General features: G+C 42.9%; 1 protein-coding gene across 1 annotated transcript in view; it reads left to right on the plus strand.

The window, feature by feature from the left end:
- Positions 1 to 15,794, plus strand: part of TGFBR2 (transforming growth factor beta receptor 2) — a 39,222-nt gene that overhangs the window by 14,729 nt on the left and 8,699 nt on the right. The window contains exons 3-4 of the mRNA XM_081105559.1: positions 8,192 to 8,991; positions 10,557 to 10,698. Of these exons, the coding sequence (XP_080961685.1) occupies positions 8,192 to 8,991; positions 10,557 to 10,698 (942 nt within the window). The remainder of the gene's footprint in view (positions 1 to 8,191; positions 8,992 to 10,556; positions 10,699 to 15,794) is intronic.

Genomic DNA, 15,794 nt, shown 5'->3' on the forward strand with positions numbered 1-15,794 from the left:
ATATAATGGCTTGGGGTATGGACATATGTGTGTGTGTGTGTGTGTGTGTGTGTGTGTGTGTGTGTGTGAGAGAGTGATGGGGCAAGAACAGAGGAAAGCAGATAAGGATATGAAATGTAACAAATTAAAGAGGCAGTTTGTTTTGCTCCTTCTGAAATCCTTAATCTTTCTCGGAAGGAATCTCAGCATGTCTGCCTGGCGAGTGCTGTGACTCAGCAACGCTTCCTCTGCATGACCAGTGAACATACTCAGAACATATCCAGTAAATATTTAGGAGATATTAGTACTGTTTATCTTTTTTAAAAACTCTATTTTTTTGTTAATCTTCACCCAGGGATATTTTTTCATTGATTTTTAGAGAGAGTGGAAAGGAGGGAGGGAAGGGGAGAGGGAGAGAAGCATTGATGAGAGAGAGACATGTCTATTGATTGGCTCCCACATACACTCTGACCAGGGCCAGGTATTGAACCTGCAACCCAGGTACGTGCCCTTGACTGGGAATCAAACCCCTGACCTTTAGGTCTACAGGCAGATGCTCTATCCTCTGAGCAAAACTGGCCAGGGCTGTTGTTTTAAGATTCCACATTTGGTGAGATCATGCAGTATTTGTCTTTCTCTGTCTGATTTATTTCACTCAGCATAATGCCTTCTAGGTCCATCCATGTTGTCACAAATGGTAGGATTTCCATCTTTTTTAATGACTGAATAGTATTCCATTACATACACAGTGAACATATAGGTTGTTTCCATGTCTTGGATACTGTAAGTAATGCTTCAGTGAACATCAGGGTGCATGTATCTCTTCAAGATAGTAATTTCATTTCCTTTTTATCAGTTAGGTTCTGACTAAACATTTTCCAAAGGATTCTACTGTAGTGTAGGAAGAATTTGGGGGCAGGGTTGGATAAATCTGCAAAAATCAAATTTTGACATTTGTATTCAGTCATATTAAGGCCAAGAAAACTACTTGGACAGTAAAAGGCTACAATCAAAGATAAAAAATTACGAAGGTTTTGCTTTAGGGAGATTTTTACTTAATAATTTTCTTTAATATTTGTAAGATTATTCAAATTCTATAGTTTTTCTTGGGTCAGTTTTGGTAAGTTACATATATATATATATCATTTTTATTAGGTCTTTGATGATTGTCCAAGTTTTCACATTTATTAACAAAATGCTGCTCGTGGGTTTCCTTATCCTTTGCATCTTCGTTGGGCCTATAATTAAATATGTGTCTCTGTGCTTTTGTTCCATTATCGGTCTCACAGAGCTCCTTATGTTGTGTAGTCATTTACACTACACTTGGGGTGTTGCTGATTCTCCCGCTTATGTCTCTGTTTTCTATTTCACCAATTGCAACTACATTTACTTCTATTTTCTTTGGCTCCATAATCTTGTCCTTTTTCTGAATTTTCATGTTGAACCCTGTATTGGCTTACTCTCCTGAGAGCTACCATGAGCAACCTCGTCAGTGAAGCTCAGCCCTCCAAACACACCACTAACTACCCTGCAAGGCTCCTCTGCTTGGACCCCAGCTCACTTTCTGTATTTTTTCCCATTTCTATTTCTATGAAAAGGGAATAATAATGCATACCTAGCTGTGCAGCTACGAGGATTCAAACTTAACCATATAAAAACATAGTGTGTGGCATTTAGTAGATGCTCAGTAAATGAAGGCTGCACTTTTTCGGGGTTATAATTCACAGAATGGCTCGACAGGAAATACTCCCTTACCCCCCAGCATATCTCTCTTTAGCACAGTTTCCTTCTTTGGACCTCCGCCAGTTGCATATATATCCTGTTGCTTTAGATGAACATGTCGGCTTGTGAAAACCTTTGTGGTTAGAGGGTCACTACCAACTTCACAAGAATCTCTGTAGTTGCCATGTGATGCTCATTTGTATACCCACACACCAAGGGATGGGGGAAATGATCACCTGTGCCCCTTCCTATTGCTCGGGTAAATAAGTATCTCGGTAAATTTGCTCCAAACGCCTGCTATGTGACCTTGTAAAAATACTGATTTATAGAGGTTCAATTTTGATTTCCTTTTAGCAACCAGTGTTGGATATGGGCATCACCAAGGATTTGAAAGAGGCTGGAAGCAACCTGTCTTCATTGTCCTCTATATGGTGTGTGTGTGTGTGAGATTCAGCAACTTGTTTACTTTCAAATCACTCCAGAGGAATGTATACCGTGGAATTTCCTCTTGAGGTTTTCTGCCAGTTTGTATTATTTTATGGCATACTAACATTTATCTTTGACCTTTGTCTTTAAAAAAGATTTATGTATCAAGGCTGACATTTGCAAATGGCTCCTTCTTTGCAACAAAATCTGGCCTCTCCATGTGGGACACTTTTCTTTGGAAAATTGCAGAATTATTAAATGGATCCCTGGGGTTATTGCTAGGAACACAGCTTGGTGGCGTGGGGTGAAGGAACCACTCAGACCTGGGGAAATGGGCACCCCTGCTTGCCTTGTGCGAACCATCATAAATCTCAATGTCCCCCTCAATGTTTTTTCTTCCTTTCTCTTCTCTTTCTTTCCCTCTCTCTCTTTTTCTTTCTTCTCCATCTCTAAAGTGAGATGATGCTTATAATGCCTAGTTCAACAAAGCCCATGATGGTAGTTACCTTTATTATTAAGAGTTCCAAGGAGGCGGGGGGGCGGGGGGGGGGGGCGGTCCCATCATTTTCCACTGCAGAGCTCCCTGTCCAGGTGACAAAAGCTGAGGAAGAATCCACAGTTGCCCATGGGGAACACAACATCATGTCAGGAGGCTCTGTTTCCTCCCTTACCTGCTTCCCCAAGAAACGAGAAGAATCTCAAACTCTGCTCTAGCAAATCGTGGCAAAGAGATGAGCGTCAGGTGCCTTCTCTCTGCCAAGGGCTCTTGCTTGTGCACATGTGCACCTCGGACTTCTTGGAAGTCAGGAGAAGCCTGCGGACCCCTTCTCAGAGTGATGTGTTTTTAAATGCATATACTATAAAACACAGGACTCCAAAGAAAATCCATGACATGGGACTGCAATTATCAAATATTTTAAAAATAAACTCATGCTATAGTAAGATGTTTCTATGGTAATGTTTTAAATAAGATCTAGATCAGGTCTAAAAAAATGGAAATGTCTAAGTGATGAGTATAAATGATACACCAAGACATCTGCAATAAATGTGAATATTGGTGACAAAGTTACCCATGGCTAATGCTAGGAAAGGTTACATTTTAGCTAAGGGTTAGAGCAAATTCTGTCCATTTTAAACTCACAGAGGCACTGAATTCTATCCATGGAGCTTAGGCTAAGAGCTCCTGCGGTTATAGTGTGGGGACTCATTTTTTATAACCTTGGAGAAATTCCCCTTATTTGCTATGCCCTCCAGAACGAGCTCAATGTTACATAACAAGGGAGTGTCAAGTGAATGTCAGGTCTTGAGCACTAGTTACAACAGCCAAGAAACAATTCATGGAAGTTTCCAACAGTTCAACAATTACATCTTGAACCCCACTATGTTCTATCTAGGAATAGGCTCTGAGAGAAAAAAGTTTTCAGGGTTCTTCCTCATGTAAGATTTTTTTTTCTTCCCATGTAGAGAAAAGACTCATATTTTCAGGGACACCACTCAACTGTGGTTCTTAGTTAAGAACGAGAGAAATCATCAGCACACTCAGAATATGTCCCTTAAGACACATCATCCAAGAATTGCCGATATCACTTAACCGATGGCTATACACTCACTTAGTCCAGCCCCAACTTTTATCAAATTGGGAGGTTATATGAAGTCATTGTAAATTGGTTCTCACCAATGGGAAGTCTGAGCATTACAGCGTAGAGTTAAGAGCAGGGGTCTCACCAATCTGACAGGTGCTTTTCAAATGTCAGTTTCGCTATTGCCTAAGTTTATGGTCTTGGGAAATTATTTAAACCACCTGGCCCTTTTAGGTTCCTCACCTATAAAATGGGGTTTATAATAATAGCAGTTTCTATAGGGTTTTTTTCTGATGAAATATAGATATTATATAAAACTCTTAGGACACAGCCAGGTTCATACTAAGAATTCAATTTATGAGTTTCTGTGTAATTGGCGGCTGGCGAGAATACTTCCTGCTGGTCTCTGAGTATAGAAGATGCTAGCTGGTACTACACCCACAGCTGTTGGTTTTTGAGTTTTGTTTTTTTTTAGTAGGAGCCTAAGGGTTAATACTGCGAGAGGGTGTGGGTGGCTCCTGTTTAGATAAAGCCACATCCCAAAGCTTCCTTTCAGCCCCTTTGCTATTGTGAGGGTTTTTCACCGCCTCTTTGAAGTTTCAAAATTGACAGATGTTATTCAATAATTCCCTCCCCACAAGATATTTACAGTAGATTTTCAAAAAGAAAACACAGGAAATTCGAGGGGAAAGTAAAACTTTGGTTTCTGACATTGAAGGTGGGGGCATTTCTAGAGATAGCTTCAATGAATGATCAGATACATTTCAGGGATTTCTGTGTTTGTGTGTCTCTTAGCCTGACAAAGAATAGAATTTAGTCTAGGAATATATCCAAGAAACCAGAAACACCAATCAGAAAGGATATATGTGCTGGGGTCCAACCCCAGCAGGTCCAGGGGTCCCCAAAGGTGTAGACGGAGTCGGCAAAGAAGGAATGACACGGAGACAGCGTTCAGTTGATCAGCAGCCTAGCCAGGATCTCTAGCCAGGATCTCCAGCCAAGTTCTGGTCTGGATCTCCAGCCAAGTTCTGTTCAGGATCTCCAGCGAAGTTCTGGTTAGGATCTCCAGCCAGGTTCTGTAGCCATGTTCCTTCGCTAGGTTCTCCAGCCAGGTTCTGTCCAGGTTCTCCAGCCAGGTTCAGTTACCAGGCTCTAGTCAGGTTCTCTTGCCATGTTCTATCCAGGTTCTGTAGCCAGGTTCTGTCTCTAGGTTCTTCATCCAGGTCCTCTCGCTAGGTTCTGTCTCCAGGTTCTGTGGCCAGTTTCTGTCCAGGATCTTTTGCCATGTTCTGTCTCTAGGTTCTGTGTCCTGTTGTCTTGTTACATCTGTATTTATACCAGTTGATTCCAATCCTATCAATCTCTATTCCAAAGGTTAGGGTGTTTCTTATCTCCATTCCAGGGAGTAAAGATTATGTAGCTTAAGCATGATTGTTCGTAGTTAAAGTGATTAATTACCCACCTGGCACTTAGTTAAGGGGTTTTATCCCCTCCCTAACTTCAGGGGAAAATCCCTACCTGGGGAAACAACCTTTCTCAGAGAGGTGACCTTGGTTAAAACACATAGTGCCAAGAAGGTGAGCAAACATATTAAGAACAGTAGTCCCTTGAAACAGCAAGGATGGACCGGCTCCCAGCATATATGCACCCCTATGTTCACAGTAGCACAATTTACAATAGCTAAGATTTGGAATCAGCCTAAGTGCCCAGCAGCAGATGAGTGGATCAAAAAACTTTGGCACATCTATGCCATGGAATACTATGCCACAGTAAAAAGGAAGGAACTCCTACCATTTGCAACAGCATGGATGGAGCTGGAGAGCATTACGCTAAGTGAAATAAGTCAGTCAGAGAAAGATATCACATGATCTCACTCATTTGTGGACTATAATGAACAACATAAACCAATGAACAAAAACAGATCTAGAGACAGAGAAGCATCGATCAGATGCTCAAACCTCAGAGGGAAGGTAGGGGAGGGGAGGGGTGAGGGGGAGAGATCAACCAAAGGACTTGTATGCATACCTATAAGCATAAGCGATGGACGCAGACAACAGGGGGTGAGGGTGAGGGCAAGACTAGGGGGATGAGGGGACAATGGGGGGATAAAGACACATTTGTAATACCTTAATCAATAAAAAAATTCAGAGAGAGGAAGGGAGAGAGAGAAATAGAAACATCCATGATCAGGGAGAATCATTGATTGGCTGCCTCCTGCACGCCCCCTACCGGGGATCAAGCCTACAAACTGGGCATGTGCCCTGACTGGGAATTGAACTGTGATCTCCTGGTTCATAGATCAACACTCATCCACTGAGCCATACCAGCTGGGCAAGAATTCAGGTTTTTAAGAGTCAAATTGCATCCCTTTTCCTATTTGTTTTAATGCCTTAATGTATCATTCCTCAAAATACTGATTTTTTTCCTCTCAGTTGCTGAAAATATGTTTTGGGGTTATTTTTCCAGTTTTTAGTGGCATCAGGCTTAAGACGTAAGGTTCTCATTTAGAATATATAGTTAGTGGAAGTTGGTGTTTCCACTTACGAGTTACCTTAAGAATAGGGTGTGAATCATATTAAACCTAAAAACTCCAAATTAAAGTGGTACTAGCTTCCTTATTCATGGTGCTTCATTAAGTGATGATATCAAATACAAAGAGGTAATGGGTTCCCTTAAGGAGATTATGGTTATCTCCATTCCACCTGTACTGTATTCTCATCATTTCCCCCGCCCCCAAACACCTATAGTCAGTGAAAACTGCCAATTAAATAATTATAGATCCCTTTTCTGATATGCCTGGTTCCATTATCACCTACTCATTACTGTCCTTTTGATTTCCCTTATGCAGAGTAATTAATGTGGGGGGGGGGGAATTCCTCAAGTAGATAATATATTCTTAATTCTTAACATGAAATTCCTTTTACACATCTTTAACTTTTCTGCCCAACTCAAAGGCAGTCCTTGCCACTGTGTCTTCCCTGTTTCTCTAAGCTTTTCCACCAACACAGAGACTGGAGCACACATGTAGTTCCCACTCTGGATGGCCATATATCACTAGGCATTTGAATATGTGCCCTAACTCCTCTGCTGGGTTATAACCTCTTTCAGGGCAGTGCCAGACCCATAGCAGGAACTCAGGAGCTCTGTGTTTAATGAATGAATGTAGCACCTGAGCATGAGGCCTGCTAATGAAAGGATGCCTTTGAGGGAAGATGTATAAAGCAATGGAATTCTGGAATTCTTGCCTAACAAACCTCTCACTGAACTTCCATTCACTGCCTCCTACCCGCTGAATGATTCCATCCATGGCCTTCTCCCCAAGAGGAAAACTGTCTAACCAGTCTCTACCGTGGCCAGCACATGGATCAGACTTTGAAATACAAGACATTATAGTGAAATAGCTGCTGCCAAACCACAGGGCCTGCTTCAGTGACCAAGTCAGCAAACAAGCTACATTTCCTTCTTTAACTTCTCTCACCTTTGTTGCTATTAAGTAATTCTGTTCTGTGAAGCTACAAATCACATGCACGCTGAAAAGAGGAATATGGGGTGAATATAAGGGAACTGACTTCCAAAGAGACCCCTCCCACAGATTTCTCTCTCCACCACCACAAGGCTCAGAGCTGATGCTTACGGGTAGCCTAGATGTTGATCAGAACAGGACAAGTTGGAGCAAGGACTCTGGACGCACTATGACGATCTCTTTGTTTAAACCAGATCCCATATGTGCAAGTTTTTGGAAGCAGGAGTTGTCATTCTTTCTATATTCCCAAGGTCTCCTGCAATGCCTTGAGTATAGTTAACACTCAGTAAACACTTCTTCCACTTATTCAACACTTACTGAGGCCCTGATGGGTGCTGGGTGTTGTTTACGGTCATGAAGAAGGCAGACATGGTCCCTGCCAGCACAGAGTTCTCAGTCTACTGGGGGTGGGAAGTAGAAGAAGGCAAATATAAAACCACTAAGTAGAGTCATTGTTATTTCATTGAAATTGGTACATTGTTACATAGAAAAAATGTAGGGTGCTGTGAGATTATATATATACAGGAAAATATTTTCCAAGTTTTCCTAGATTTCTTTTAGGCAGTGGCATCTAAGCTTAAGTTTGAGGGAAGAGTAGGAAACATTGAATGAATGGCCAGAGGCAGGGAAGACGAGACAGGTGCACACTCGCATCCATCCGTGAAATAAAAGTTCACAATGCATTCTTTATAAAAACTATACTGATGTTGAAACATCTGGACATGTGAGGTGTACACCCACTTTCTCACAAAGAAGGTTACAACAGCTTTTAAGTGACCGAATTAATGGCATTTTATGAGCATTTCCACCATAAATCTTGGAATTTCAGGAATGAAGAAATATTTGACTTGCAAAAATAAATAAACACCTGAAGTATCACAGATGTTGCCTCCCAGGTTATCTGCAAGGATGTACCTACCTACTCAACCCAATTCCTTTTCTCCTTTGTTTCCCACATCAGAGTATTCCACCAACAACCCTGACTTATTGTTAGTCATATTCCAAGTGACAGGCGTCAGCCTCCTGCCACCACTGGTCATCGCCATCGCCGTCATCATCATCTTCTACTGCTACCGTGTCCACCGGAAGCAGAAGTTGACCCCGTCCTGGGAGACCAGCAAGCCACGGAAGCTCATGGACCTCAGTGAGCGCCTGGCCATCATCATAGAAGACGACGGCTCCGACATCAGCTCCACGTGTGCCAACAACATCAACCACAACACGGAGCTGCTGCCCATTGAGCTGGACACCCTGGTGGGGAAAGGTCGCTTTGCCGAGGTCTACAAGGCCAAGCTGAAGCAGAACACTTCAGAGCAGTTCGAGACCGTGGCAGTCAAGATCTTCCCTTATGAGGAGTACGCCTCCTGGAAGATGGAGAAAGACATCTTCTCGGACATCAACTTGAAGCATGAGAACATCCTCCAATTCCTGACGGCCGAGGAGCGGAAGACAGAGTTGGGGAAGCAGTACTGGCTGATCACGGCTTTCCATGCCAAGGGCAACCTACAGGAGTATCTCACGAGACACGTCATCAGCTGGGAGGACCTGTGCAAGCTGGGCAGCTCCCTGGCCAGGGGCATAGCTCATCTGCACAGTGACCACACCCTGTGCGGGAGGCCCAAGATGCCCATCGTGCACAGGGACCTCAAGAGCTCCAATATCCTGGTGAAGAACGACCTGACCTGCTGCCTGTGTGACTTTGGGCTTTCCCTGCGTCTGGACCCCACTCTGTCTGTGGATGACTTGGCCAACAGTGGGCAGGTAAGTCAGACCTGGATTCCCCTTACCTTGTCCCTGGCCCCATCTACCTCTTCATCCCTAAAGTAGCCCTACACTCTTTATACTTGTCTGTATCCCACTCTCTCCTGGCAGGGTGCTAATGAGCAGCATTTCTCCTCCTATTTCTTTAAATCCTCCCCAATTCAGGACAGGTAGTTTTCTTCCTGAGTCGATCCTAATGTCTCTTCCTCTTGCCAATTATTTTTCTGTGCTTCAAACCCTGTTAGCACTTTCTATTTTTTTCCTCTCTTATGGCTGTACTCTGTACTGTTAGTAGTTGCATTGTTTTGTTTTCCATTGTTTTCCATCGTTCTAGAAGGCACTCTCCATGGAGTCCAAATCCATGCCCATTTGGTCACATCTACCACAATGCCTTGAACAGGGAAAGTGACCAAGGAGCATTTGCTCTGTGAGTGATGGGCTGAGTGAATGAATAATTCCACTTTTAAAGCATCTCGCAGAGTAAAATAGAAACCTGTTTAGCTATGGAGCTATTGGGAAGTGACTAGAAATTACCAGCATCCTTTATGAATGACGTGGCCCCTTGTTTTCACACACTGGAAGCTTAACTGTGGACCAGAGTGGAGTCTCCAGGGCACCAATGTTTTCTCTGCCCGGGAGGAGGAACGTGCTTCTGAAGCCTTTAGTCACTGCCCAGTCAGCCCCCTGGGTCCATGACTGCTCAGGCAGTCTTGAGGTAAACATGTGGAAACACGAACAGATCAATGTGCCAGGAGAATGACTCATGCAATGACCTATTAAAAAGAAAAATGTCTTCTAATGCATGCCAATAAAAAACAGTCTTTGGGTTAATAACACCAGCTCACTTGACTTTCCTTAGATTCTTGAGAAGGGAGGACTTCATTATTACTTAGCTTTATAGGCGCTGCATCAGCAAGCATTTCAGTGATTCCTTCCCTAGAAATAGTTTGGTGTTCCTTTGTGTCTCAGTGTTTTCATATTATCAGGCATCGTCCAAAAGAGACTACATGAAGATCCAGATTTGGTCTTTTACTGGGGAAATATCTTCATACAGTTTCATTTAGTGGAGATTTTATGAAATTATACTACATTCTCGGCACTATAGTGAAGATTCAGACAGCCCTTAAGTGACCCAGACTAATGGCATTTATGATTATTTCCACCATAAATCGTGGAATTTCAGGAATGAAGAAATATTTGATTTGCAAAAGCAAAAATAAACATCTGAAGTACCACAGATGTTGCCTCCCAGGTTATCTGCAAGGATGTTATTGTATAATATGGTGACATGTTTCATGGGGTTGGACAAGGCAGCTCTGGGGTTTGGCATTTCCTTATTTTGGCATGTTTTGTTTATACTCCTTAAAGGGTGTTCAGGAAGAGAACACCTATTTTTAAAAAGAATGATATAAGCCCTACCTTTCCGTGCAGGTCTCCTTATTTTAAAAAAGTGTTGTACTTTCTAAGATTATCTGCCCAATGTAGGGGACAAATATCAGCTATATTTGAAAATAAAAATGCGGTTGGAATGAAATAATGGGCCTCCATGTCTGTTTTTGCTTTAGGTGGGAACTGCAAGATACATGGCCCCGGAAGTCTTAGAGTCCAGGATGAACTTGGAGAATGTCGAGTCCTTCAAGCAGACAGATGTCTACTCCATGGCTCTAGTGCTCTGGGAGATGACGTCCCGCTGCAATGCTGTGGGAGGTATGTATGCACCCCCATCCTGGTGCATGTGCCTTCACGCTGATGTCATGTTATTTGCTTCCAACATGAGACCAGGGTTGCGAAAGAGTCAGCTCCACAATGAGGGCCTAGTTGAGATGTGGTACATAGCCATCCCAGTAGGATTTGGAATTATGCTAAAAAGCCTAGGTCTTTAAGCTGAAAGTCCGTTTGGAGCACAAAGCTTTTTATCTCCTTTCGTAAAGTATAATTCTTTCTCTCGATGTAGCTTCCCACAGATATTCGAATACCTGGCAAGTGATGAACACTAATAAGAATTATTTCTACTTGTCAAGTGGATACTATTCCAGAAAAATATCTGATTTTTTTTTTTGGCATTTTAATGTTACTCAGAATTATAAGGTCCGGGAGATGGATTTGACTCAAAGTTTACTTTTATGGACATGACTTTCCCTTGTTAGGAAAAACAAGCAGAATGGTTTGATGTATCTATTTAGGTTTTGAAAAACTGAGCGAAGAGAGGTTATGAGGAATGCAGCATTCTTCAGCGGTGCAGGGGTGATGTCACTGTTTTAGAGAGTATTGGTCCCTTGTCCCCTGAGCTTTCTGGACATGAGCATGGCTGAGGGCTACAGTACTTGATCCTTGCGTGACTCTCTTCTCAGTAGTTTGCATCAGGGTTTGACGTCCCATCTTAGAAATTTATGGATCAAAACATGGTCCTGGCTGACAGCTAAGTCAAGCCAACCTGACTCCAACTTTATTTTTAGCTCTTTGTTTGGCAATAATTTTAGACTTTTACAGAATAGTTTCAGAAATAGCAAAGACGGGAAGTTAACATTGGTACAATACTCCTAATTAACCTATAGAACCTATTCACATTTCCAAGTCCCCAGTAATGTCCTTTTCTGGAACAGAATCTAATTCAGGTTCCCCCACTACATTTGCCATCCACGCTTCTTAGCGTCCTTCAACTTGTGACAGCTCTCAGTCTATCCTTGTCTTTCATGAACTTGGCACTTACAAAGAGTTCACACCCATTATTTTATAGACAGTCTCTCACGTTGGGTCTCTCTTGTTTTCTCATGATTAGATTGAGGCTATATATTTTGGGCAAGAATACCTCAGAAATGACATTGTGTCCTTCTCAGTGTCTCATATCGGGGCCAGTTCACCTTGATCACTTGATGAAGGGGGCTTTCTCCCCTGTCAAGTAACTACTTTTTTTCCACTTGTGATGAATACATAGTTTGTGGAAAGGTACTTTGACCTGTCTCTAAAGACACTAAACACATACATAGTAAGGATACGAGACCTGTTTCTTATAGTTCTGCCTGCTAATTTTAGGATCCATGAGTTGTTCTTGCCTGCAATAATTATTACTATAATGTTTTTCTAACAGTGATTCTGTTTCTTATTCCTCCTATGTTTATTATAGATATTCTACGGTAAGGAGTAGCTATACTTTCTTTCATCACCCCCTGTTACTTATTGAATTATGAATTTATATCAGTATGGAGTTGTGGATATTTATTTTAGTCTATGGGTCTGTGATATTCTCATTATTTATTTTGTTGCTTCGATGGCCACAGCTTTGCTCACTGGGCCAGTCTACCCAACATTTTGCCTGAGGTGGATTTGGGTGACACACGTGCTGTGATTCTTCATCCTGTTTAGAACACGCTCAGCCAATTTCCCAGGATGGGCCCAGGTCACCCCCTGCCCCTGAGCCCTTTGCTGTACCCTCCCCTGCTCCCTTGGGGCCCTGCCTAGGGATGGCACTTCCCATCCGGCTGCCACTGTCATTTTCTGGTTTCCTGCCTGAGATTTCTTCCCCCACAGCATTTTCAAAAGTTGCTTGGTTTTTCCTTGCACAGTGATATTTGTTTAACCAGGTCTCAGTCACCGAGGATCGTTTTCTGTTTGAAAGCGTTGGCAGTTCCAGAATGAATCCTTTAGGACGTGACTGAGTTGTGGAAGAGATGATGCTGTTGTCACTGTCAGAATAAATTTACCTAAATTCCGGCGTCTTTCCTGTCCTTTCAAACCCGATATCCTATAACCATGAGCAGGAGAGAGAGGGTGTCTCTGTGTCGTTCGCTCTGTCAGGGCAGCCAGCTCATTAGGGCCTCGTGTGAGCTTCCTGCCTTCGTTGTTATCAATGACTGAAGGCCTTTCCTGTTGCTATTTGCTGAGTGTGGAGGAATTCAGCCTAATGGGGAAGAACGCACTTCACCAACTTTTATGAGGCCTAAAAACAGATACAGTATAAACAAGTTTTCCCAAGGAAGGAACAGGATCCCATTTGTTCAGCTGGTCCCAGAGAGCCTTTCATAACCTCTAAGGTAAGAGCAGATGGACGGCTTTGGGGGATCCGGAAAGAGGCTCTCATTCTGTTTGATCGTCAGCCCACAGTCCTGTTTCTTCCATCTCTGCTCAGGCAGAAAAAAAACAAAGTTGTTTATCGTCATTTGGGTCCAACAGAAAGCCTTTCACTCGGTTAAATGTGTGAACTCATTTATTAAGTCCTTTAAAAAAACACACACACTTTTTTTTAAGAGCATTTTTTCTTTTCTTTTTGGGTTGCCTTTTAAAAACCTTAAAGCCAGATTTTTATTTTTTTAGCCTCATCTTAATTTCAGATTTGGTTTTTACATTTCAAGAATGTACTCTTGGAAGGTACATAAAGCCTGAAGAGCAATGTGTTCCCTCCCGGCTGCTGTAGAAACACACATGTAAAGACGGGGCTTGCTCTCGAGAAGCTTCGTGTCATTTACTGATGAATCGACTTTTATTTTGTTCTCCTTCTTAAAAAATTTGCCCATCCAGACACAGTTCTTCCCTTACAAAGAAAATCGATAATAATTCCCTCCACTTGATGTCCGGCTTCAATTGATAAGATCTAAGAGAGAGGGCAGGGTATAAATGGCTTTCCTTAAGCTTAAAACTTCTTTTCTGTGACTTGAAATACAACACGTGCAATTACTACTTATTTTCATTGCCAGCCTCATTTCAAAAAGGAAATGCGGACTATGCTCACTTTAGTTTGAGGAGTTATAAAGCGATTTTTTTTCATCAAATAGGGCAACTAATATTCCCATCTAGTTGGTTCTGAGTGAGAGAACATCTACCTGAATGAAGTAGGCTGTGAAGCAGCTGGGGACAGTCTTGCAGGAGAATGTGAGCTCCCAGTTTTCCTGCCTTGGAGCAAGTCCATTCTGATCTCAGGGTTGAGCCCGCATTCTTCACGCGGGTGCAGCCCGGCCCTGGCTTGCCTCTCTGGGCTCCTCTCCTCTGGACACTCTCTTCGTTCTGCAGTCATCTTTATGGACGTGTTTTAGGTCTCACCTCTAGCCTTGGTCTCATGCTGTTACTGGGACCGGGACCCTGAAATCGACTTGTAACCAGGCAAGTGCGGTTCAGCTGTGGTTAGTGCTGCAGGAAGGTAAGGCGGGGGTGGGGGGGGGCACAGGGAACTGAATGCCCATGCTGGCTAAAGGGAGTGTGGCCGTTGGGTGAGGCAGTGAGGGACAGGTCAGCTCTGGAAGGAAAGGTAAGACCCAGGAGTGCCCTCTTGAGTTGCATCTTTTCCAGCCAGCCTCTCCTCTGTGCAGAGCAGCTCAGAGAGCACTATATCCGAGAATCCTCACTCTTATCAGGTGAGAAAATGCAAACAGGCAATAATAGCACCATTCTGAAGCCAATTTGGTGCAACCCCATTAGCACAGATTTCCACCTAGAAGCTCAAGAGATGGGTTGCCATAACTGAAGAGAGTGGCCAAAGGCGAGAGGCTTTCTGGTGGAGGTGGGTTTGGTCATGTAATAAAACACCAGGAATACTAGGTACCATGACATGAATACTAGCTTCATGGATTAGCTCATTTCATCCAGCTAGGACTCTTTGAAGTATGTACTATTTTTTTTTTAAAGTATGCTTTTATTGAATTCAGAGAGAGGAAGGCAGAGGGAGAGAGAAACATCAATGATGAGAATCACTGATTGGCTGCCTCCTGCACGCCCCCTACTGGGGATCAAGCTGGCAATCTGGGCATGTGCCCTGACCAGGAATTGAACCGTGATGCTCAACCACTGAGCCACACTGGCTGGGCTGAGGTATGTACTATGATAAGCCCCATTTTACAGATAAGAAAACAGAGGCTTCAGGAGGAAAGCTGTACAGCCAGAAATCAAAGCCCTGCCATCTGACTCTAGCCCACAGGCCCTAACCTTCCTAGTACATGCTGGCCTGACCGATACAATACATGTTTAATAAATGGCAGGGACAATTACCATTATTTTCTTCAGGATGGGGGAGTCAGCACTACTTTGTGCATCCTGGCCTTGGATGCAGAGCCTTTCTGGAAGTCCCTAACAAGACAGTTACACATTGAGGAATGTTCAATGATGGCCTCACTTCTGAAAGGTTCTAGTGATTGACCTTCCTGTCCCCCCCAGGTGAATTTCTGTTTACAGAATCCCAACTAGTAAATTCTGTAGCATGTTGTGGGCTCGGTGTCTTCAAGTCTGAGATAACTTCCTTATTCTTACATTTCTCTGAAGATACATTCATTTGTTCATTTATTCACTCAACAGATATTCATTGAGCACCTAATATGTGGCAGGCATTAACCAACATGCTAAGGATAATAGCAGTGAGTGAAACCAGCCTCTCTGCCCTCAAGGGACAGAAAGGCTAATGAAGAGCTAATATTTTAGAAAGACAAGTAATGAACAAGTAGATATCCTATATAATAAAAAGCTAATATGCAAATTGCCCGTTCAACCTGGAGTTCACCTGGGAGTTTGACCAGGGGGTGGGGCCGGCCCACCAACCACCCTCAGTCCCTCCACCTGGCTGGACCCCACCCTTGCACGAATTCATGCACTGCACCTCTAGTATATTATAACATCAGGGGTGATTATATAAAGAAAAATAAAGCAGAGGTAGGAAATAGACAATGACCGAGGGTGTTATTTCAGATACTTTGATCTGAAAGAATACAAAAGGAAAAAACCAAGAAAACAGGGCTTTGTAGTTGTTTGACGAGAGAGCTAGAAAGGAGGAAGAGACTGGTGTGTTACTTTTTATGAAGGAGAAAAGTGCTGAAATCTCCATT

Source organism: Myotis nattereri, assembly GCF_964212035.1.
Source record: "Myotis nattereri genome assembly, chromosome: 14".
Taxonomy (NCBI): domain Eukaryota; kingdom Metazoa; phylum Chordata; class Mammalia; order Chiroptera; family Vespertilionidae; genus Myotis; species Myotis nattereri.